This window comes from Panthera pardus, unplaced genomic scaffold, assembly GCF_024362965.1.
Source record: "Panthera pardus isolate Hobbes unplaced genomic scaffold, ASM2436296v1 HiC_scaffold_17, whole genome shotgun sequence".
Taxonomy (NCBI): Eukaryota; Metazoa; Chordata; class Mammalia; order Carnivora; family Felidae; genus Panthera; species Panthera pardus.
The window spans coordinates 145,836,560-145,862,837 of NW_026526732.1; the positions used below are offsets into that span (position 1 = coordinate 145,836,560).

At 39.1% G+C, this 26,278-nt stretch overlaps 1 protein-coding gene across 6 annotated transcripts in view; it reads left to right on the top strand.

Moving 5' to 3' along the window:
- FKBP5 (FKBP prolyl isomerase 5) overlaps window positions 1–26,278 on the top strand; it is a 118,615-nt gene that overhangs the window by 64,231 nt on the left and 28,106 nt on the right. For all 6 annotated transcript variants that reach the window (XM_019456888.2, XM_019456883.2, XM_019456889.2 and 3 more), the window contains 2 exons: window positions 15,579–15,721; window positions 16,690–16,804. In XM_019456888.2, the coding sequence (XP_019312433.1) occupies window positions 15,579–15,721; window positions 16,690–16,804 (258 nt within the window). The remainder of the gene's footprint in view (window positions 1–15,578; window positions 15,722–16,689; window positions 16,805–26,278) is intronic.

Sequence of the window (26,278 nt, forward strand, 5' to 3'; positions counted from 1 at the left end):
AGGGGGTCCATAATGTCAAAGTTATTTTCATAATGTTATGAAGATGTTGTCCAGCTTTTTACCGTGTTGACATTCGCACTGATGGTACAAAAGCTACAGTGGTAAAAACTGCTGCTGCCGTTAGCACAGATCTGGGCTACGGCACCAGACTATACGAGTAATCCTTCCGATATTCTTCGATGCCCTCATTCGCTGTTTAAATAAGAAAAAGAAGGGAAGCCCGTGTCACTTAATGTCCTTGATAACAGTGTAAAAAATACCAGTCGTATTAAATCCTAATCCTCGGCTTTGGCATTGTTCTGCTGTTTTGTGACAGACAGGGAGGCGCACAGGGCACACTTCTGTACCCGAGGACAGTGGTTGTCTCCTGGGAAAGCACTTGTGCACTTAACCTGAGTGAAGAACTGAATGAGGTGCATTTTTCCAGAAAACACCATTTTTATTAGAAAGGGCAAACTGGGGGCGCCTGGGTGGCTCGGTCGGTTACGCGTCTGACTTTGGCTCAGGTCATGATCTCGCGGTCCGTGAGTTCAAGCCCCGCGTTGGGCTCTGTGCTGACCGCTCAGAGCCTGGAGCCTGCTTCAGATTCTGTGTCTCCCTCTCTCTGTGACCCTCCCCGTTCATGCTCTGTCTCTCTCTGTCTCAAAAATAAATAAACGTTAAAAAGAAAAAAAAGGGCAAACCGTTATTGTTCGGATTTGATTATTCAGTATTTGGCAGATAACTTTCTTAAAAATGAATGAAGCGAGGGGCGCCTGGGTGGCTTGGTCGGTTAAGCATCCGACTTCGGCTCAGGTCATGATCTCACGGTCCGTGGGTTCGAGCCCCGCGTCGGGCTCTGTGCTGACAGCTCGGAGCCTGGAGCCTGTTTCAGATTCTGTGTCTCCCTCTATCTCTGCTCCTCCCCTGTTCATGCTCTGTCTCTCTCTGTCTCAAAAATAAATAAACGTTAAAAAAAAAAAAAATGAATGAAGCAAGCCTGTCACTTCAAGGAAAACAGCTGACAGTATTTGTAACCATTGAGTTTTCAAATGAAAATTCTAGTTCTGGGAAATTTGTATCTGCCACGGTGAGCTTGACAGCTTCCCAGAACTTAAAAGACTTCTGATGAGATCGATGGATGTTCAGGAATGTGGTTTTTAAAATATCATCCAGTGAAATGTGTTAACGTGTGGAAGATCTGGGCAACTCAGTGAACCAATATTTTCCCAATACAAGATGTTACAAAATCATGTGTGACTAAAAAGATCCATTCGTTTTGCAGGCTAGATCAATGGATTTTAATGTAACATAATATTAACGAAAAGTTCCTTGATCTGCTTTCAGATTCTACATTGCAACTAACTTTTATGAAACTGCCACTTGTCCAGCTTGCATGTCCTCTCAGATGATTATATTCATAATTATCTGAAAAGGCTGTTAAAGTACTCCTACCTTTTCCACCTATCTATCTTTTGGGTTTGGATTTTTTCTGTAGATTTAAACTCAGATTGCAACAGATGAATGCAGAAGTAGGTATGAGAATTTGGTTGTCTTCTGTCAAGTCAGACACGTTTTACACTTGTTAAACTGCAAAACAATGCTGTTCTCAGTAATTTTTTACAAATATAGTTGCTTTTCATAAAAATAAATTTTTTGTGTTAACATATGAGGCTGTTACTATTTTTCAGTAGTAAATGTACTATGTTTGAAGGTAAGTAACTTTAATTTTTAATGTGGTAAATATCAGTAGATAGATAAACAAGTTCTTTGGGGTCTTCAGTTTTTAAGATTAAAGGGGTCCTGAGGAAAAAGGTTGAGAAGCACTATTTTCAGGTCTTAAGTGTTATTTTTACTAATTCATTTTCAAATGCTTTTGCGTGTCTTTAGTTAATTTAGTACTTTCTTTAATCTTGTGAGAATAATAGCCCATACATCAAACTAGACTTTGTGGACCATGTGGCTTGTTGAAAGTTAGTGGCTGAGTTACCAATGTTTTTAATTCTTACCTGCTACAGATAGAACAGATCTCCAGTTCGTTCCCAGATTAAGTGTGGGAGAAAAGGATTGGACCCCCCCCCCCTCCCCGCGCACTGGTCTACCACCATGTCTCAGTGTTGACTATAACCCCTTTCATTTTTTACTGTACCACCTGAAATGAATTGTTAACCAGGCATGATCTGGGAAAGAAAAGAGCCAGTGAGGAACTGCAGACTTAAACTCTTTCTGCCTCTCTTGTACCCTGCCTTTCCTGGTACTCACAGGCCTGTGTCCTGGTGACTCCTGCTTCTTGTCCGGCTGTACCCTTCCCGGGCTCTGGTGCAGCCTGTGCCACTGCTCCCTTCTCCTTTGGGTCTTCAGTGAGTTGGTGGCTTGTGTGAGATTAATCTTGTGTTTCAGTACAATGGCAATCAAATACAGATTCTTTTTGTTGAGAAAGCAGATAATGATTGACAGTTAAATTAGAGTTTTTTTCTTTTTTGTTGATTCAGAGATGTGAACCTCCAGGGCCACCAGCATGGCTGTGGCATCAGCATTTAATTTAGATGACCTCAGAGTAAATGGCCTCATCAGACATCTGTGTTTCCACTGCTCCCCCTGCCCCCTTCAAACTCTTACTCTACCCTTTGAATTTCTGTCCTAAAGAAGTTGATGGATTTAAGCCAACAAGTCTCTCAGCAGCTATCTTTGCAAGTAGACTTGCTAAGAATTGCTAAGAACTGGGGGGAAAAAAAGAATTGCTAAGAACTTACGCTGCTGTCTTTTCTACCTGCATTTTCTTAATAAACTACCCTATGCTGAATGAGTCTTTTATGTTTCCTAGAATTTTGAGCAGAGATAAAAGAGGCAGCTTTCAGTTGACTTGGTACCTATGACACACCTCTCTAGAGACAGTGTGGTCTCTTGGGGAGAGCATCCACCTGGGTGTTAGGAAGCCAGAGTTCCTATCTTCACTCTTCCCTGTGTTATGTTAACATGAGTAAGCCACCTAACCTTCCCTGCTCCTCTAAAAAGGAGGCATCTGTAGAAAAGCATTAAGATTAATTCTGGCTATGATTTCATTCTTGTACCTTCTGTAAAGAGTACAGGAATGAAAACCATAAAAGACTAAGATAAAGCAAGAAACATTGGTAGGCAGTTTATAATTTTTTGTGGGTTTTTTTTTAAAATGTTTATTTTTAAAAGAGAGAGCGCACAGGGGAGGGGCAGAGAGAGAGGGAGACACAGAATCTGAAGCAGGCTCCAGGCTCTGATCTGTCAGCACAGAGCCTGATGCAGGGCTCGAACCCACAAACCGTGAGATCATGACCTGAGCCAAAATCGGATGCTTAACCAACTGAGCCACCAAGATGCCCTTGCCTTGCCTTTTCATTTTAATTGGCCTTTAAAGGAACAATTTTAATTGTGATGAAGTCTACTTTGCTAATTTTTTTTATGGCTTACCTATTATGATGGACCATTTTTGTTTTCATTTGGTTTGGGTTTTTTGTTTACATATGAGGATACTACAGAGAGAAGTAAGCCATTAGCCCATGGTTATACAATAAAGTGGTAGGGCCAGGATTCAAACACAAGCAATTTCTTTCAAGGTGTGTGTATCTTAAGGTTTAAAACTAGCTTAAACTAGGTACAAAAACGAAATAGGTCCTCATCCAGCAGAATTTGCTGAGTGCCTGCTGTACATCAGACAGACACTTTTCTTACAGGAATGCTGTAGTTACAGAGGTTTATCAAAAGCAAAGTTTTTGCGGGCACCTGGGTGGCTTAATCAGTTAAGTGTCTGACTCTTAGTTTCTGCTCAGGTCATGATGTCGTGGTTCATGGGTTTGATCTCCGTGTCGGGCTCTGCGCTCACAGCGTGGAGACTATTTGGGATCCTGTGTGTCCCTCTCCCTTTGCCCCTCCCAGCTCATGCTCTTTCTCTCCCTCCCTCCCTTCCTTTCTCTCTCTCTGTCTCTCTCTCTCTCTCAAAATAAATAAATAAAATTTTTTACAAAGCAAAATTTTTGCTATTACCTGCTTGATGTTATGGGTTGAATTCCTATTTTGAAAGTTTGTTGTTTTTTTTTAAATTGAAGTATGTTTTTTTCATGCACTTTAAGTCTTGACAACATCTTACAACTGGTAAAGCACTACTAGTAATGGGTAACCGTGTAGCCAACTTCCTGTGGGTTGTTTGTGGTTTAACCATGTGCTCCCTTTAAATTTCTGTTGATGCTTTTGCTCCCACTTAAATATATCCTTAACATCTGGGTTTTTGTTTGTTTGTTTTGCATGCAGTTTAGGAGTATTCAGGATTGCTTTTAGGCCAAAATATTTAATTTTTCTAACCTTCTCCAAAAGTGTGAGCCAGAAAGACAGCAAACTTTGAGAAAGTACGTTCTTTGGCTTTACCTGGTGCTTTGCAGTAGAGGAAGAATGCTTTTGATTTCCATTGCTCTGTTAATGGGTACTGGGGAGAAGCCTGTTGGGGCAGGGTGAGACTAAATCGTGGGAAGCTAACAAATTTCTAACTCCATTTATATAAAATTATAGCATGGACCCTGTTGTTTAATTGAGTATAATTTGGGGCGCCTGGGTGGCGCAGTCGGTTAAGCGTCCGACTTCAGCCAGGTCACGATCTTGCGGTCCGTGAGTCCGTGAGTTCGAGCCCCGCGTCAGGCTCTGGGCTGATGGCTCGGAGCCTGGAGCCTGTTTCCGATTCTGTGTCTCCCTCTCTCTCTGCCCCTCCCCCGCTCATGCTGTGTCTCTCTCTGTCCCAAAAATAAATAAAAAAACGTTGAAAAAAAAAAAATTTAATTGAGTATAATTTTATGGTATTATAGTTTATAATTCTTTAGGAAATAGAAAATAATCAAGACCTGACTCCTGCCTTCAAGTATCTAACAGTTTAGCCTGGCAGAGTTGATGTTAATCCTTAATGAGGCTGTCCCAGGACAGATTATGCTACCATTCCTATTTTCCCTCTCTTTTTAAAAAAATTATAAAGCCATGAGAATGGAAAGATATTCTCCTGTGATCAGTTTTCTTAGTAATCAGAGAACTGCCAAAAATGAATGTAACAGAAGGCATGATCACCTTAGAAGAATCTTAAAATGTAAATTTATTTGTTCAATTCATAATCAAGATACTTTTGGTAGAGAGTAGAGAGGATTATCAGAGCCCTTTTGTAAGACATTCTGAAATAGAACCAAAACAATTCATAAGAGGAAAAAGTAAACAGGAAAAGCTAATTTGCTTTATCTAGTATAAAAAGAAGAAAAACATTGTCCATATATTTTTTTTAATGTTTATTTTTGAGAGACAGAAAAGTGTGAGTGGGGGAGGGATGAGAGGGGGGAGGCACAGAATCCAAAGCAGGATCCAGACTCTGAGCTGTCAGCACAGAGCCTGATGTGGGGCTTGAACTCAAGAACCACGAGATCATGACCTGAGCCAAAGTCGGACACTTAACCGACTGAGCCACTCAGGTGCCCCGACGTTGTCCATTTTATAATGATATGCAATTTTCTTTTTTTTAATAGAAAATATTAGCAAAATACTCATAGAATTAAAATAGCAGAAATTTGTACTCAGTCCTGGAAATCCTTCAATGAAGGTAAAGCAGGAATAAATCAGATGTGTGTTTTTAATTATCTGAAACTTATTAGTGATTATGCTTATATTTAAGAGAGTATCAACTCTTCTGTTTTGAATGGAAACCCTTCTACAGCAAAATTATTTTATCTTTTTTGTCCTCTATTCCCACATTAAAAAGTATTTTTCTATATAATACATCTTTCATCCTGTAGAATTTTAAATATGCTCATATTTCAAATGCATACCTACATTTAAAAGTTATATAGTCAATAATTTTCATCTAGGGTGCCAAGACTAGTTAATAGAGAAAGAACAGTATTTTCAGTGGGGTGCCTGGGTGGGGTGGTTCAGTCAGTTAAGCGTCCGATTCTGGGTCTTGGCTTAGGTCATGATCTCACAGTTCAGGCTCTGTGCTGACGGTGTAGAGCCTGCTTGGGATTCTCTGTCTCCCTCTCTCTGCCCCTCTCCCCCTCTCACTCTCTCAAAATGAATAAACATTAAAACAATTATAAAAAACAAAACAGTCTTTTTGACAAATGATGGTGGGAAAGCTGGATATTCACATGCAAGATAGTGAAGGTTGTAGCCTTTACACCATATACACAGATTAACTAAAAAATGCATCAAAAGTCTAAACATGAGACCTAAAACTATATTTTCTTAGAAGAAAACATAGAGGAAAAGCTTTGACATTGTATTTGACAATGATTTTTTAGATAGGGCACCAAAAGCAACAGGCAACAAGAGTAAAAAATACATAACTTGGACTACATCAAAATTAAAAGCTGTGCATCAAAGGATACAATGACAGAGTGAAAAGGCAGCCTATGGAATGGGAGACTGTTTGCAAATATCTGATCCCTTGTCATTATAATGAACTCCTATAATTCATCAACAATGAAAAACCACAAATAAACTGATTATAAAATAGGCAATGAAAGACATTTCTCCGTGTGTGTGTGTGTGTGTGTGTGTGTGTGTGTGTGTGTGTGTATGTATATAAATGACCTGACTAGCATATGAGAAGATACTCAACATCACTAATAATTAGGGAAATACAGATCAAAACTGCACTGAGATACCACCTCATACCCATCAGGGTGGCTACTATAAAAAAAAGGTGGGAGAGAAAATAGCATGTGGCAAGGCTGTGGAGAAACTGAAAACCTTTGTATGCTGTTAGTAGGAATGTAGAATGGTGCAGCCACAATGGAAAACAGTATGGCATTTCCTCAAAAAATTAAGAATAGAACTACCCCACGACCCAGCAATTTTACTTCTGAGTATGTTCGCAGAAGAACTGAGAGCAGTGTCTCAAAGAGATATATTTGTACACTCCTGTTTGTTAACAGCATTATTCATTATAGCCAAAAGATGGAAGCAGCCCAAGTGTTTATCTCTAGATGAATGGATAAATAAATTTGTGTATACATACAGTGGAATATTATTCAGCCTTAAAAAAGAGGGAAATCTGACACATGTGACAACACTGATGGAACTTGAGGATACACTAAGTGAAGTGAACTAGTCATGAAAAGACAAATACTATATGGGGCACCTGGCCGGCTCTTTTGGTAGAGCATGTGACTCTTGATCTTATGGGTTGTAAGTTCGAGCACCACGTTGAGTGTAGAGATAACTTAAAAATAATAGCTTTTGAAAAACAAGACAAATACATAATTCCCCTGACATCTAGGTGAATCTAGAATAATCAAATTCACAGAAACGGAGTCAAATGAAATTCTTGCCACAGGCTTGGGGTAGAAAGAAATGGGAAGTTGTTTAATGGGTAGAGTTTTAGCATTGGAAGATGAAAAAGTTTTAGTCTGGTTGCACAACAGTGTGAATATATGTAACAGTATTGATCTGTACACTTAAAAATGGTTGTGATGGCATATTTTATGTTACGTGTATTTTGCCACAATTTTTTTTTTAAGTTTATTTTGTGGGAGGGAGAGAGGAAGAGAAAGCGAAAGCAAGGGATGGGCAGAGAGAGAGAGAGAGAGAGAGGGAGAGAGAGAATTCCTAGGCTCTGCACTGTCAGCTTTGAGCCTGGTGCCGTGCTCAGACCCATGAACCGTGAGATCATGACGTGACCCAAACTCGGATGCTTAACTGACTGAGTCACCCAGGCACCCCTGTATTTTACGACAATGTTTTAAAATGTTTTGTTTTTTTTTTTTCAACTTTTTTTTTTTTTTTTTTTTTATTTATTTTTGGGACAGAGAGAGAGACAGAGCATGAACGGAGGAGGGGCAGAGAGAGAGGGAGACACAGAATCGGAAACAGGCTCCAGGCTCCGAGCCATCAGCCCAGAGCCTGACGCGGGGCTCGAACTCACGGACCGCGAGATCGCGACCTGGCTGAAGTCGGACGCTCAACCGACTGCGCCACCCAGGCGCCCCAAAATGTTTTAAATCAATAAAGAGAAAAATTAGAATATTTAAAGTGGTCACTATAGAGTATTCATGATTAAATCAAAATGTATTTTGAAATGTGTTATCTGATTTTTTATTTTATAAATTTATTTATTTTCCAGTATAATTAACATACAGTGTTGTGGTGCCTGGGTGGCTCAGTCGGTTAAGGCTCCAACTTCGGCTCAGGTCATGATCTCATGGTTCATGGGTTTGAGCCCCGAGTTGGGTTCTGTGCTGACAGCTCAGAGCCTGGAGCCTGCTTTGGATTTTGTGTCTCCCTCTCTCTCTGCCCTCCCCTGCTCGTGCTTTGTCTCTCTCTGTCTCTCAAAAAAAAAAAAAAAAAAAAACCATTAAAAAATTTTGTAATTAACATACAGTGTTACATTAGTTTCAGGTGTACAATAAACAGTTCTGTACATTACTCAGTGCTCATCACGATAAGTGTACTCTTTGATCCCCTTCACCTGTTTGCCCATAGCCTGCCCACCTCCCCTCTGGTAACTATTTGTTCTCTGTATTCAAGAGTCTGGGTTTATTTGATTGTCTTTTATTTCTTTGTTCATTTGTTTCCACATACGAGTGAAATCATACGGTATTTGTCTTTCTCTGACTTATTTCACTTAGCATTATACCCTCTAAATCCACCCATATTGTTACAAATGGCAAGATTTCATTCTTTTTTATAGCTAAGTAATATTCCATTGTGTATATAAACTACATCTTTATCCATTCATCTATCTACGGACACTTGGGTTACTTTGTTAAATTTTGTTAATATGATTTTTAAAAATTTTTTTAAAGTTTATTTATTTTTGAGACAGAGCGAGACAGAGCATGAACGGGGGAGGGTCAGAGAGGGGGGGAGACACAGAATCTGAAGCAGGCTCCAGGCTCTGAGCTGTCAGCACAGAGCCTGACGTGGGGCTCGAACTCACGGACCATGAGATCATGACCTGAGCCAAAGTCAGATGCTTAACTGACTGAGCCACCCAGGCGCCCCTATGATTTTTTTAATAGACTTTTTAAACTTTTTTTTTTTTTTTTTTTTTTTTTTTGAGAGAGAGACAGAGCATGAATGGGGGAGGGAGAGGGGGAGACTAACAGATTCCAAAGCAGGGTCCATGCTCTGAGCTGTCAGCATAGAGCCCTACATGGGTCTCGAACTTACAAACCACGCAATCATAACCTGAGTTGAAGTTGGACATTTAATTGACTGAGCCACCCAGGCGCCCCAGTAGAATTGACTTTTAAAGCACTTTTAGGTTCACAGTAAAACTGAGCAGAAGGTACAGAGTTCTCATGTATCTCCCATCCCTACACAGGCATAGCTTCCCCCTTAACAACACCCTCCACCAGAGTGATCCACTTGTTAGGATTGATGAACCTACATTGAACCTATAAAATTTTATGTCTTAAAATGTATTCTTCGATTACACTTTGCAGAAGCAAGAAAAAAGTACAGTTCATTGCTTTGATACTAGTCTTCTTGTATACTTTTAGGTTTTTCAGTTGCCTGTGGTTACATATGTAGAGAGAGCCTTTAAACTTAGGGGTAGCTATGCTATAGATTTGTTTAAATATATGTTTTTATTTCAGTTATTGTTACAAATGAAATAGGACTCCTGAAATTGATAAATTATATTTGAGCTAGTAAAATTGGAAGTCCAGATCAAGTTTGAGAACAAATTATATATTCTTGGTACATGATACCTATAATTATGATCCTAAAGATCAAGAAGAATCTGTAAAATGTTTACGCTTTGACCCCGTAATTCTGCTTCTACAAATTGAACCTAAGAAAGTATGGTAGAAGCTTGCTTAACCAACCCCGGATTGATGATGCCCCGCGTTCTGTTTGTAAAGATGTTGAGCAATACTGCTGGTTTCCTGGTCTGTGGTGTGGTCCTACACTGTGCTTCAGCCAATTGAGTGTGCCTTGTCAATGCCCTCCAGCCATAGACCACTAGGAACATAGCTGTCATTGAACAAGCCGGGTTTATTACTCATTGTAGAGGTAAAATGCACGTAACAGACTGTGTGGTATTTCAGTAAGAGTATTCAAAGGGATTTATTTTAGGATTTAGGCTTTTGTATTGGGTGATTTGGGGAAGGGATTAAGGAAGAGCTCCTTTGCTCTGGATTGGATATTGCTAGGATGTGGGGTGATTCTTTGGGGATCTTAACAAATCTTATCTAGGAGGAAGGCCAAATAGACAAGAGACTAAAGCCCTACCTGCTGGAGAAGCAGCAGTCACTCCTGGCTGCCAGGAGAGGGGGATATTTGGTATTTTGTAGGTTGCACAATGACCTTATTTTTTGTCCAAAATTTTGAAGTGTTTTTGTTTTGTCTCACTTTTTCATGGTCTCAGAGTGACCTTGTCTGATGTTGGTATTTAGTGAGATTGTTTGTGTGCACCGGGAGAATAGCATGGCCTAGGTTCCCCCAGGCCAGCTTCAGACATCAGTAAGGCCTACCTGTCAGTGTCCAGCAGTTTCTGGATGTTAGGGCCTGCATTTTTCTTCCTCAGACTGTTACTAAGAATCACTTGAAACCTGTTTATAGCCATTGTACTTTTTGTAATTATATAATTTAATATATAAAACACTTAAATTAGTGTAGAAAGAAAGAGGAATTATTTCTGTGAAAACTTGGTCATTTTTGGAAAGCCTTACTAAGGTAAATTGCTAAAAGCATTTTGTAAATTGTTGTTGAATTAGGGATGGGTAAAAGGCAAAAACAAGCCCTTCAGAACACATTTTACCAGAAGAATTCTATGTACTGATTGCTTTACAAGTATCTTCTGGTTCTCAGTCCACTTTAAAGAAACCCACATTGTAAATTGCAAATGATTTACTCATTCATTGAGGGAGCAGGGGAGGGGCAGAGAGCGAGAATCCCAAGCAACATTTTAAATTAACCTCCCAACTATAGCTCTGATTATCAGGTAAGAGGCTTTTATTATACAGAAAAAGTTACGTAAAGATGTAGGTGCAAAATTGTGCATCAGAACTTTTTTTTTAATTTATGTCTAAGTTAGTTAGCATATAGTGCAACAATGATTTCAGGAGTAGATTCCTTAATGCCCCTTACCCATTTAGCCCATCCCCCCTCCCACAACCCCTCTAGTAACCCTCTGTTTGTTCTCCATATTTAAGAGTCTCTTATGTTTTTGTCCCCCTCTCTGTTTTTATATTATTTTTGCTTCCCTTCCCTTATGTTCATCTGTTTTGTATCTTAAAGTCCTCACATGAGTGAAGTCATATGATATTTGTCTTTCTCCAACTGACTAATTTTGCTTAGAATAATACCCTCTAGTTCCATCCACGTAGTTGCAAATAGCAAGATTTCATTCTTTCTGATTGCCAAGTGTGTGTGTGTGTGTGTATACACACACACACACACACACACACACACACACACATATATACACACACCACATCTTCTTTATCCATTCATCCATCAGTTCATCAGAACTTTATAAAAGTCAGAAGAATAAAGGAAGAACCTAAATGTTTATTAATGTAATTGAAATTATAATCAGAAGATGAGATAGTTATTAGGTCATTTTTCAAATACTGTCTTTTAACAAGAAAATGCTCATTTAGTGTGAAATATAGAGTAGATCACAAAACCAAATAAACTATGACCAGAATTTTAAGAATGTATATGTAAAAATTTTAAATGCAAACCAAGTGAACATATAATTGGAAAGAAATGAACCAGGAAATTGACAGTTTACCCCAGATGCTGGAATTTCAGAGGTTTTTTATTTTACTCTTTATGCTTTTCTATAATTTCTAGGTGTTCTATAATAAGTATGTATTGTTACTTTTTGTTTTTTTTAATCGGGGGAAGATACTTTTTTTTTTTTAAAGTTTGTATTTAAATCCCAGTTAGTTAACATGCAGTGTAATATTAGTTTCAAGTGTACAATTTAGTGAGTCAACACTTCATACATCACCCGGTAGTCATCACAACAGGGGGAAGTACTTTTTAAGAAGAGTCCCTGGGGGCACCTGGGTCGTTCAGTGGGTTGAGCATCTGATTTGTGACTGGCTCAGGTCACGGTCTCACAGTTCGTGAGTTCTAGCCCCGTGTCGGGCTCGCACTGACAGTGTGAAACCTGCTTAAGACTCTTTTCTCTCTCCCTCTCTCTCTGCCCCTTTCCTGTTCACACCTACATTCGTGCTCTCTTTCTCTCTCAAAATAAACAAATAAATTTAAAAAAAAAAGTCCCTGGATTGACTATTTTAGAAACATATACCTGTGGTCATACCAGTCTGGCTCTTTGCTAATGTGTTTTCATTCAGTATTAAGAATTCAATGTAAGAGAAGCTTTATGTTCTAAATGAGAAGAAAAGCAAAGGCACAGGCATGGATTTTTTAGGTCAAGGCTCCTATAGATTTAATCCACAGGCTAATGTTTCCAACTTCTAGGCATAGAGTAGATCTTATCAATGAATTGGGCTTTTGTTGATTGCTCTAACCCCCATCCAAAAGCAAAAAGCCCCTTGTTTATACTTTGTTGGTGTTTACCATTGCTTCATTTAAAGCAAAAACAAAAACAGTGCACTTATCATTTTCTTCCACTAGCCATACTACATTGCACCTTCCTTGGAAGGAAGAAGGGAATGGCCATCTTTGTATTCTTAATAGCTGGACCTTTGTTCCTCAGTAGTTGGCTAAATAACTTGAAAAAATGTACATAGTCCCCCCTCATCCCTCCCCCCCACACACAATATAAAGATTTCCTGGACAAGTATGTCTTAAAATACCAGAGTTGATAGTAAAGAAAAAAAATGTTCCTCAAGGGCCCACTCCAAGCATCAGTGACAGGAAAGCAACCTATCAACAGCAGACTTTACATTTCACCTGATGATTCTGGACTGTTTTCACAATAGAACCATGTGTGAGCATATAAATTGACATAGCTGGGGCACTTGGGTGGCTCAGTTGGTTAAGCATCTGACTTTGGCTCAGGTCATGATCTCACAGTTTGTGAGTTGGAGCCCTGCGTCGGGCTCTCTGCTGTCAGCACAGAGCCTGGAGCCTGCTTCAGATCCTCAGTCTCCTTCTTTCTGCCCCACTTGCAAGTGCTCTTTCTCAAAAATAAACATTTTTTAAAAATAAAAATAAATCGATGTAGCCATTTTAGAAGGGCAGTTGGGCAACGTCCGTCAAATTGAAAGTGCACATCACCATTGCATTTCTAGAATATTCTCCAAATATTCTCACACAAAGTAGACAATCCTGTATGGACACATATCCTTATTTAGACTGCTGTTAATATGTTTCTCAGTAGAGTGACTGGAATATCATGCTGTCATTTAGAATGAACTAGATCTCATTTAATAATTGTATTAAAGTTGTACAAATATTTGTATATTTGTATTTATGATGATGATGATGATAATGATGGCTGTTCTTTCATTATTTGTTTATTTTTATTTCTAGAAGTAGGCTGTACACCCAACGTGGGGCTTGAACTCCTGTTCCTAAGGTCAAAAGTCATGTGCTCTACCAACTGAGCCAGCCAGGTGCCTGAATAATGACAGCTGTTCTTAAGTATATATCATATGCCAGTCACCATGTCATGCATTTGACAGATTTTATCTAACAATTCTCATAACTATGGCAGGCACGGTTATTATCTACATTTTGCAGATGAGAGACTGAGGCACAGAGATTAAATAATTTATACATTACTTATAAGGGGCAGACCTGGTATTTGAATCCAGGTAGTCTGTGGTTAAAACAGTGTATATTTTTAACCTCTAAAATGCATATCCTAAAAATAATGCATATCCTCCTTTCTGCTGACGGAAAGAGATCAAGATATATATTGAATAAAAAGCAGAATTAAATGCATGGTATGCTGTACAGCATGCACCAGAAGGGTATAAAAGGAACAACAAACAGTGTCTTCTTACAAGGAGGGAATGGATGCCCTTTTACTTTGTTTTTTCTCTTGTGTGTGATTGAATAATAGGCATGTATAACTTAAACATTTTTAACTACAGTAAGTATCTGATCTTTTGAAAAATTATAATACTTAAGACAAGCTGTAGTCCTGAGTCAGGAATGTTCTATCCATCCCTACTTACCTACTTTAGTATAGAATTCGTCTTATTCTAATATCCTACCACAGTTCAAGATGATAGCTTTCTTCAAAATTCACTTTCAGGGGCGCCTGTGTGGCTCAGTCGGTTAAGTATCTGACTTTGGCTCGGTCATGATCTCGTGGTTCGTGGGTTTGAGCTCCACATCAGGCTCTGCACTACAGTGTAGAGCTTGCTTGGGATTCTCTCTCCTCCTCCCCTCCCCCCTCCTCCCCCCTCCTCCCCCCTCCTCCCCCCTCCTCCCCCCTCCTCCCCCCTCCTCCTCCCTCCTCCCCCCTCCTCCCCCTCCTCCCACTCCCCCTTCCCCCTGCTTTTCCCCTGCTCTTATACACTGTCTCACTCTCAAATAAATAAACTTTTAAAAAATTCACTTCTGCTGGGATTTATTGTTTACCTGATCCTGCTGTTAGTACTTACGTTTTTGATTGACATAGTACCTCATTTTTGTATTTTACCTCTTTAAATCACCTACATTTTTTGTTTCCCAAAGGATTTGAGACTGATTATTGTAAGATATAATTACAATTATGTACACTAGAATAGTTTACAGTTGAGGAGTAAAGTCAACTTTTAGTTTCCTGGAAGTAGGAAAAAAAATTCTGAGTTCAGTAGTTCTTGTGATTTGACAAAAGGACACATAACCATTTTGTTTAAAAACAAAACAAAAATATTTTTTTTCTTTTTCTAAATTTGGAGATCTCTTTCATGGGCCCTTTTATGCAATTTATACTTTTCCAGTTGTTTTGTTGTTTTTGTCTACTCAACTGAATTATAAGCTTCCTTAGGACAAATTCCATTTCATTCCATACTATTTTTGTTCTGTCTGTACCTAGAAAACACACCCTTTATTATGGTTGAAATTGTAAATTAAGCAACAGCTGCAGCCCAGCTACATTTCAAAGATTACGTTATTACCACTTATCAAAGATTCAGTCTTTGAAACTTAGAAATTGATACTACTGTTCTCCTTCTCAGCAGGGAATCTTCTCTGGTCACCCTCAAAAATCAGTTTATTGTCTCCCTCTCTATCTGCCCCTCCCCTGCTCATGCTCGCTGGCTCTCTCTCCTTCAAAAGTAAATAAACATTAAAAAAATTTAAAGGGGGCTGGGCTCCTGGGTGTCTCAGTCAGTTAAACATCTTCCTGCTTCAGTTCAGGTCACAATCTCACAGGTTCAAGCCCTGCGTTGGGCTCTGTGCTGACAGCTCAGAGCGTGGAGCCTGATTCAGATTCTGTGTCTCCCTCGCTCTCTGCCCTTCCCCCACTCATGTTCTCTCTCTCTCTCTCTCTCTCTCTCTCTCTTTCAATAGTAAATAAACATTAAAAAATTTTTTTTAATCAATTTATTTCTTGGTTCTTTTTGAGCCCCTGCTTATTGAGTATGTAATGTAAAGGAAATTTATTCAAACTTTTGTTTTATGACAGTTAAATATTTTTAAATACGGCCTATCGCTTTCAACCACCTTTTTCTTTCTCGTAGGCCAAGTTATCAAAGCATGGGACATTGGGGTGGCTACCATGAAGAAAGGAGAGATCTGCCATTTACTGTGCAAACCAGAATATGCATATGGCTCTGCTGGCAGTCTCCCCAAAATTCCCTCGAATGCAACTCTCTTTTTTGAGGTAAGTGTGCGTGTGATGTTGCCTCGTTAGCCTCTGTTCTAGTATAGTGCTGGCTCTGAAGCAACAGGCAGTGGAACAAGGAGCTAAGCTTGCTGTTGAGAATCAGATCCAACTTATTTATTTTGGAGCTTGGCTTCTTGAATTGTTTCCCACAAACCCAAGGGGTGTGTGCCAGTGCTTTCTTAGAAACGTGTTTCTGGCACTGAACGATCATATCCAAATAAACAAAAGACACCAGGCTTAAAAAGAAAGGTTCTGGTCAGTGGTGTGAGTATAACATACTCAAAGTTGACCAGAAGACAACGTTGAAAATGTGGCAGACCAGTGTTGAAATATACCTAAACCAAATGGTAAGATACTTTCCTATTATACAGGTTTACAATTTATCACCGGTCTCGCTTCTTCATTAGAAGCAGTAGGTGGTGATAACATTATTCATTCTGTGTTGAATTACATAGATCTGTCCAAGTGTGATTAAAAAATTAAGGGAGGAAATGCCTGAAATGTCATAACTGGGTAAAACAAAATAAAACCAAAAAAACAAAGAACACCTTTAGTTGGTTGTAGGTCTGATTCATAGGATTTATTTTTACATTTACAAAAGGGAATTCCATGAATCTGGGGTGGAAAGGTGGTGGCCTCTAGAGTCAGACAAAACAGTTCTGGGCAGCACCTTGTAGCTCTGGCTTTTTGCCCACAAGGCAGCTTTCCTAGTATTTCCTGTCTGTCTTTGCACTGCAACCCCACAGGATGCAGTCCTAGACATTATCGTTACGTGAAGGCTCTTTCCAGGTATTGAAAGTGAAGCGTTCTTTTTTTTCCTACTTTTCCAATAACTGAGATGCATAGATAAATATTAAAGAGTTTTATTTTGTAAAATGAAAGGAGAATCGGTTGTCCTTGTCTTTAAGTATGTTAAGCTGGCTCTGTTTGGTCTTTTCTCAGCCAAATCTTTTTTTCCTTTCTAGATTGAGCTCCTCGATTTCAAAGGAGAGGATTTATTTGAAGATGGAGGCATTATCCGAAGAATCAAACAGAAAGGAGAAGGATATTCAAACCCAAACGAAGGAGCGACAGTAGAAAGTAAGTATTGCTGTGATAGTGAATGAGTCCTTAAAATTGGTTTCCATTTACAGGGATAAAATGGAGATTTCTTTTTGAAAATCTAGAAATAAACAATTAAATATAGCTCAACTCAAGAATAGTTTTAAATTCAACATTTACTTAATAATGACTTTATTTGGTAAATATTCATCCAACATGTCTATGCTAGGTATTTACTGTACCAGCTTCGGTAGACTCAGAAGATGTAATCCTATCCATCAAGTCCAAGTCTACGGACTCCATGGTGTACCAGCAACAATGTTAGTTGCCTTATGGATTTACTCATTTATTTCTCAAAATAACCCTACAAGATAAGATTTATTATCCCCAGGTGAGAAAAGTGAGTTCAGAGAAATTGCCCCAAGATTATAGAGTTACTGAACAGAGCAGTTGGATTGTAATGTCCTTCAGAGCTCTCAAACCTGTCTCACTGGCTTGTCTCAAGATGAAAAAGTTCATCGTTTTAGTTAGATCAAAATTGGGTAATAGTGTTCATTCCATTCTCTGTCAGGAGATCTAGGTTCATGTTTTGCTTTGCCATTTATTGGGTGACTTACAGCTATTCCATTTTTTTTACTTGCTAAACTGGGGGGAAGGATACTCCCAAGGACCGATTACTTGATCACTCTTCCAGAGCACAATGTATGGACCATGGTGCCCACTGCTTGTCACTTTGTATTGTAGTCAGTGTTTGTCCATTTCTCCGGTAGACGGCTTGAAGCCCAGAATCTTTTTAAGTCTTTTTGTTTCCAGCATTACCTACAGTGCCCTACACACACTGGGTGTTCGGTAGGTGCTTTCTGCATGGATAGATGTTTGAAAGACGCCATTCACTGAGCTTGAAGTACCGTTAAAAAGAGAGTCATGAGAAAACATAGAAAAATACTTCCATTAAGAAAACAGAGTACTTGACAATATGAACTATTATAAAAGGCCTATTTAAAATAAAGAGTTCATTGAGAACAGTAAACTAGAATGGTTGATTTTCCTATCTTTACCATTTGTATATTCTGCTTGAGATGCATGTTTCATTCCCTTGGGTCTGGCAAATTAGTTCAAATTGAGTTACTTATTTAGTTGGAAACAGTTGTAAATAGTATTACTGTACTATTGCTGTTGAAGTCTTTAGGTAGCAATCATTCCTGGTAAGTTTTAGAATACATGAAGAGGAGCTCAAATGTATAATGTTGGGAGAAATACCTAGCCCAGGAGCCAGAGACAGGATTCTAGCTTCAGCAGACTCTAACTAGCCCTTGCCTTTCTGGGCTCTTGCTTCCTTGACGATGACACAGGGGTAGACATCTCGATTTCCAAGGTCCTGTTAGCCCTGAATGTTCCATGATAGAATTCTAAATGTTTATGAAAGTGACCAGAATGATAGAACGTCATCTTCAGCACATTAACAAGTATGTAAGAAGGTTATCTGTAACAGATATTTAAATTTTTTATTATGAATATTTTCAAATATCAAAAAACCAGAGGTTTTTTTCCTATGATAGAGTAACTCCCAGATTCAGCAATTTATAATATATATTTTTAACCTGGAGGCTTTTGTCAACCAAATTAAAAAGAAAAACTTTTCCCAATTATAGGCAATGCCACAAAACTACCATTGCAGAGTTAACTTCGGGGCAGGCTAAATTAAATCCCATCTTGCTTTTGGTAGTATTTTTGGTGGGAGTCCTTATTTTTAACTTTGTTTTGAAATCATTTTCGCCTTACAGACAAATTGCGAAACTAGTACAGAGAATTCACTTATATGCTTCATCCAGCTTCCCCTAATGGTAACATCGTCCCTCACCACAGTGCTGCATTTATCAAAATCAGGAAATTAACACCAATAAAATACTATTAACTATTAGGGGTGCCTGGGTGGCTCAGTTGGTTGAGCGTCTGACTCTTGGTATTGGCTCAAGTCATGATCTCATAGTTCGTGGGATCAAGCCAGCGTCAGGCTCTGCACTGACAGAATGGAACCTGCTTGTGATTCTCTCCCTCTTTCTCTCTGCCCTTCTCCCTCTCACGTACATGTGCTTTCTCTCTCTCTTTCTCAAAATAAATAAACTTTAAAAAATACTGTTAATATTATTTTACAGATTTTGTGTGAGTTTCCTCATTTGCCATACTGATGTCCTTTTCTGGTCATGGTCAGATTCAGGATCCAGTGCTATATTTTGTCCCTCTAGTAGTAGTCTCCAGTCTGTGACAATTATCAGTCTTCCTGTGTTTTTTCATGATTTTAACAGTTTTGAAGACAACTGGCCTATTTAGAATATATTTCAATTGGGTTTGTCTGATGTTCTCCACGATTAGATTGGTGTTAAGCATTTTTTTTTTTTTTTAAATACCATGTAAGTGATGCCGTGCCTTATCAGTTCATCATTATCAGGAGGTACATGATACTGATGTTAACTTGGGTCACTTGGTTAAGGTGGGATCTGCCATGTTTCTCCTTTGTAAAGTTGCTATTTTTGCCTTACTAAGTATCTCTTTGGGAGGGATCTAACTACTAGGAGACCATGCAGGTGTCTTTTGCATCACATCTTCACACACTGATCCATGAATGTTTTTTTTTTTTTTAAGTTTATTTATTTTGAGAGAGAGAGCACAAAGCGGGGTGGGTAGGGTAGAGAGAGAGAATTGGGGGGGCGGGGAGAGAATCCCAGGCAGGCTTCACATGCTGTCAGCAGGAGTTCAATTCCATGAACCATGAGATATGACCTGAGCCAAAATCAGGAGTCGGACATTTAACTGACTGAGCCACCCAGGCGCCCCTGATCCATGAATGATATTTCCATGCAACAGTTATTACTGTAGGATTTGCCTAATGGTGATTTTTCTATTTCCACTGTTCCTTCTACAATTTAATTGGAATTCTGCCATAAGGAAGGGCTGCCTCTTCTTCCCTGTTTATTCAGTTATTTATAATAGTGTAGAGTCATTGGTATTTATTTTATTCTGTAGGTTATTATTCATTGCTACTCTTACTTTGTTGGTCAGATTGTCCCAGATTTGGCCATTGAAAGGTTCTTAACCTAGCTTTTGTGTCTTTTCAACAGACATCCTTTTTTTTTTTTTTTTAAATGTTTATTTTTGAGAGGTGGGGGCAGGGCGGAGAAAGGAAGACACAGAATCCAAAGTAGGCTCTAGGCTCTGATCTGTCAGCACAGAGCCCGACACCGGCCCTGAAGGAACATGTGGTCATGACCTGAACTGAAGTCAGACCTTTAACCCACTGAGCCACCCAGGCACCCCCCTCCTTTGTTTTTTAAGCACTTCCTTACTTTTAGTACAAGATGCTCTAGGCTCATTTTGTAGCTTCCCCACCCTAGGGGTGGAATCAACCATTTCTCCAAGGAGCTCTGATTTCTTTTATTAGAAAACAGTATTTAGAAACCAAGATCTGGGTGCTGGGTATACTCACACTGTGGAACGTTATTGCTTCTTAACTTGACAGAGCTGGGAAATAGATGTACCACAGAAGGCACGTGTACACAGCTTTACGTGTTCTCTATTAGCTGTACGTGTTCTCTGTTAGTCCGTATGTCTATTAAGAGCTAGGAGCACATACTGATTGATGCCTGCAGTTCCGATCCAGCACCTCATGTTCATCCTTACCTTCTCCCTTCACTTCTTTAAAACTGCTTTCTCCAGCAGTGAGAAACCTCTCTCTCCTATCCACGATGTATTTGTTTATTTGCTTAATTGTAGTTTACACAGAAAGTAGTTTCAAAGTTGCTAACCCACACCCCTGCAAAAAACATACTTCGTAAACGCAGGAAGTATTTGTGTAGAAGTTCCTGTAGTCACCAGCCTTATAGCATACATTGAAAACACTGTTTTCCAACTTAGGTTAGTTCTGTGTTCTCACTCCCTTCAGTGTGGTTATGTTATTTATTTATAACGCAGTTATGTTCATTTGTTATGTTTGGATGCCATTTAGGGTCACCCCCCCCCCCCCCACTCCAGTTGCTTTTAACTATTTGTTTGTGTTTGGGGTAGATGAAACAGTGCCATGGTTCTAAACTAGACAAAAAGATATACACAGAAGTGTTATTCCCCTGTCCTCTGTACTAACCGGTTCCCAATTCCCCATTATTTCCACCTTCCTTCCTGCCTACCTCCTGTAGGTCACCAGTCACATTCCTTCTTGGTTTATACTTCTTGTGTTTCTTTTGCAGAAATGAGCAGGTATCTGTATTTTTTTCTTTTATGTCCCCTTCCTTTTTGTACGGAGGGTAACATCCTATCAATGGGTTTTAAAAAAAATACTTGAATAATTATCTAACTTTGCTTTTTCTGTTTCCTAATATCTTAAGAAAGGGTAATGACTAATCTTTTGTCTCTCATCTTGTTAGATTTTACTTTCTGGTAAGTTTAGAGTAAATGGTTTATTTTTACTTTTTTCATCCAAAAGCCCTATTTGGTTTTCTGGAACAAATCAATTTTATAAAAACATATTGTATTTTCACTTACCCCTCTTTGAAACAAGTTCACTGTGTGTGGGAGGAGGACAGAAGGTTGACTTAAAAGTGGTGCCTGTCAAGGGCGCCTAGGTGGCTCAGTCAGTTAAGCATCCAGCTCTTAATTTAGGCTCAGTCATAATCTCATGGTTCATAAGACCGAGCCCCACGTCGGGCTCTGTGCTGACAGTGCAGAGCCTGCTTGGGATTCTCTCTCCCTGTCTCTCTGTCTTAAAATAAACAAACATTTAAAAAAAAAAAAAAAAGTGGTGCCTGTCAGAAACCACAAGCACTTTGTTCTTTTAAAGTCTTCTCAGGTCTTTACCAGCTTGCCTTTTTTCATAGCATCGCCCATAACACTTAGATTCAAAGCCAGGAAGAAATCTCCAAACTAAAGCCAGTCCTGCTGTGAAGAGAACAGGAGACAATGATGATCCATTACAATATATCATTATAGGGGAGCCTGGGTGCGTCAGTCGGTTGGGCGTCCAACTTCAGCTCAGATCATGATCTCGTGATTTGTGAGTTTGAGCCCCGTGTTTGGCTCTGTGCTGACAGCTTGGAGCCTGAAGCCTGCTTCGGATTCTGTGTCTCTCCCTCTCTCTGCCCCTCCCCCACTCACACTCTGCCTCTCTCCAAAAATAAATAAACATTAAAAAAATTTTTTTAAATTATAATATATCATTATAGACACAGAAGAGTTACAAAGTGTCACTTCTGTGTGAAGGTATAGTGGGTAGTCAGGGAGGGGCACACAGGCTTTGGAAGTGATAGATGAATTTTGAATCTTGGAATCACTAAGTGATATTCTTACGACTTTAGACAAGTTACTCAACAACCATGGGCATCCAGTTTTCCCATCTGTAAAACGGGAATGATTTTCTCCTATACACACACAGGTTGTCTGGACAGTTAAATGAAGAAAGGTGCTAGTACAGGATGGAAATTACATTTCTTTTTTCTACCCTCTATATTATGCTTATAGAATTGGTTTTGCTTCCTTAAAATAGATTTAAGGAAGGAAATCCTCGACTCCTCATTCTCTTATATTCTACATCCAATTCATCAGCAAATCCTTTTGGCTCTACCAGGGTTGACCTGGAACTTACGATTAATTTGCCTCTGTCTTTAACAAGTCTTCAGATTAATTATATGTCGTCTTAGTACTAATCGGGCCTAAATCCTATTTCTCCAGGATGTTTGGTTGGTTGGTTTTTGAAGAATAAAGTTACGGAATGAATCAAAAAAGGATTTTACTCAATTGTGATCTTTTGCTTCCTTTTAATTTGTTTGTTGTGGAAGAGAGAACTTACATTGGTTGACAGGATTTATTCTTCCTCAGAGAAATGTTTACCCTCTCTTGTCAGGATCCTAATAATTGCAAATCAGTTTTTAGCTTCTGTTGTGCTTTTTCTTATGTCAATTAAGATGACCATCTTGTAATTCTTACTCAGTGTTCTTTTTCCATTAAAAAAGCCACAGCGTTCTAAGGTAGTCCAGTTGACATTGTGATGGCGACTGATGCTTTAGTCACCGTACTTTAGTCGCCAGCAATGGCTGCATTGTCACTTTTAAGCTTAGCTTTCTTAGAAATTGAATCTGACTGACATAAGCCTACCACTCCTCCCTCCCTTCCCCAAGTCACCCGTCTTACACATTTTTTGATTGTTTACTTCATTGCTTGGAGTAGACACATCCACATGCCGGCTGTATGTAGCTGTCTTGCCTCACAGTGCTTTCAACCACATCTGAGTGCAAGGATGCAGACGCTTGACAGTGTTTTCAAATGTGAGCCTTTCAGCAGAGCCATCTGCAGAGTTCGAGTTGTGGGAGTACCCTCCCTCTTCCCTCTCACCTCTTCCTCTCCAGATCCCACTGAGTAAGATGGGAGAGGGGCTGGAGAATGACTTCAAAAAAGAGTAAGGAGGGGGGGCCTGGGTGGCTTAGTCAATTAAGCATCCAACTCTTGATTTCAGCTCAGGTCATGATCTCAGGGTTTGTGAGTTTGAGTCCCACACTGGGCCCTGCGCTGACAGCACGGAGCCTGCTTGGGATGCTCTCTGTAGCTCTCGCTCTCGCTCTGTCTCTGTCCCTCCCGCACGCACGATGTTTGCTCTCTTTCACTCAAAAATAAACATAAAAAGAAAAAAAAAAGAAAGAAATCCATAGCCATGCTGGAAAATAGGGAGAATGCAAGAAGTGGATTAGAAATTATGAAGAATTTCTGGAATATGTAAAGTAGATAAAATTGGACTGATGGAAACTAGACTCAGGGAACCCAACTCAAAACAGGTGTAGAGAAGATCTCTGCAGAGGTACATACCATTCTTCTCAACAAGCTTGGGCAGAACTCCAAGCTCACAGTCAGCTAGCTGGTGCAGGGGAGCCAAAGCAGGCTATGGGGCAATCATCTGGGTTGTTATAAAACAATATGGAACAGCTGGGCCAGTAAGCTTTAGTAGCAGTACTCAACTTTGGCCGAATTTAGAATTACCTGGGGAGCTTTTAAAATCCTGATGCCCCGACTAATTAAATGAGAATCTTAACTCTCACAGGCTGGAACTCCAGGCACAAGTTTTTAAATTCCCCAGGTCATTCTCATTTGCAGCCAAGGGTTGAGAATTACTCTATAGGGTCTGGCTATGTCTTTTGCTCGCAGGCTAAGGCCTGGAAGGCCAGATTTCTAAAATAAAATAGGGATCCGACTCAGAAGACTGTGTGTCAAGATTTGGGCTAGAGGTTGAGGATATAAAGTGTCTTTGAACTGGTTTTTTTTTGTTTTTTTTTGTTTTTTTTGTTTTTTTTTAATGTTTGTTTATTTTTGAGAGAAAGACAGAGTGTGAGCTGGGGAGGGGCAGAGAGAGAGAGGAAGACACAGAATCCGAAGCAGGCTCCAGGCTCTGAGCTGTCAGCACAGCCCAACGTAGGGCTCGAATTCATAAGCCATCAGCTCATGACCTGAGCCAAAGTCAGACACTTAACTGACTGAGCCACCCAGGTGCCCTGAAGAGAACTTTTAAAAATACTTGTCATGATCTTTCGAGATGTTTCACGGGACGTTAAGTTAATAAGTCAAAAAACCAGCTTCTGTGAAAAAGGAAAAAGAGGATAAAGTTTCTGGAAATTAAGAATATTATTGGCAAAATTGGAACTCAGAGCAAGGGCCAAAAGGCAAAATGGACAGTCCCAGAATTCTGAATTGATAATATAAAAAAGTAGTCAAGAATATCTCAGAACATAGAGCAAAAAAAAAAAAAAAAAAAAAAAAACCCCAAAGATACAAACGGCAAAGAAAGAAGGTGGGGATGAAAAATCAAAGCCCATTTGAATCTAATCAAACATGTGATAGAAGAAAATTTCCTAGAGAAAATAGAAGAGCCTTAAGATTGAAAGGACCTTGGGGTGCCTGGGTGGCTCAGTCGGTTAAGCATCCAACTTCAGCTCAGGTCATGATCTCATGTTCTGCGAATTCAAGCCCCATGTCAGGCTCTGTGCTGACAGCCCAGAGCCTGGAGCTTGCTTTGGCTTCTGTGTCTCCCTCTCTTTCTGCCCCTCCCCTGCTCACACTCTGTCTCTCTCAAAAATAAGAACATTAAACAAAAAAACAACTTAAAAAAAAAAAAAAAGATTAAGAATGCCATACAACAGTAAAGAGTGCTTTTTCACCTAGGTGCATTCTGGTGAAATTTCTTAATTCCACAGCTTAAAAGGAAATTTTGAAGTGTTCCAGGGAGGAACAAGCCTTGTGCAAAGAAAGGAGAATCAGAATGACGTCAGATTTCTTAACTCATGACGCTACATACCACATGACAATGCTTTGAGCATTGTGACTATGAGTATTTTGACCCCAGAGTTCTGTATCCTCAGCCAAATCATCATTTAAGTATGAGAACAAAATCAGCTTTTGGGAATATGCAGACTCATGTCCTTTTTGAAAAATATACTATAGGATATACTAAAACATCACAAAAAACAAAACCAAGAAGTAAAGACTTCAAGGCATAAGAAACATTAGTGAGCAAAAAAGTAATTTCCATAACATGTCAGTGAAGTTGGATACATTTATCTTGAAAGATCTCTGAAATGACATAACTATAATGGTAAAAATAATAATGGCTTAACAGTCTGGAGCTAGGTTTTCTGAGTCATTTAAACAAAATGTGCAGATGGGAAGTGGAGAGGGGAGGCAAAATCATCCATAGTTTTATTCCAGGGGACGATTATGCTGATTAATTTGTTAACATTGATAAAAGTATATATACCTTTAAGTGATTTGTTTAAAATTTAATGTTAGGTGCTAGGAAGAATAGCATGTAGAACTTCCAAACCAGAACTTGTGGCTCAGTTGGTAGAGTTTGCAATACTTGATCTCAAGGTTGTAAGTTTGAGCCCCATGTTGGGTGTAGAGATTACTTAAAATAAAATCTTAAAAAAAAAATTGGGGGGCAGCTGGGTGGGTGGCTCAGTCAGTTAAGTATCCAACTTCAGCTCAGGTTATGAACTCATGGGTTCAAGCCCCATGTTGGGGCTCTGTGCTGATAGCTCAGAGTCTGGAACCTGCTTCGGATTCTGTCTCCCTCTCTCTCTGCCCCTCCTCCACTCGCACTGTGTCTCTCAAAAATAATAAACATTTAAAAAATTAAATTAAAAAAACTTTCTTTGGAGTGACGTGAAGAAATAGAAGAACAAGGAAAATTTAATCAATCTAATAAAAGTTATAAAAAAATAACAAAAGGTTATATAGAAAACCTAAAATAAGATGGTAGGAATAAAACCAATCATATCAGTATTACAAAAATATGGATGAGATAAAGTCACCTATTAAAGGCAAAAATTCTCAGAAGTTTAAAACAACAACAAAATCTAGCTATAAATGTTCTTTATAATAATATATATAATAAAATATAATAAATATCAAAAACAAAATGGTACTGAAAATTGGAAATAAAGGAATGATTTCATGTATGCACATGTTGAGATCTGATCAAAC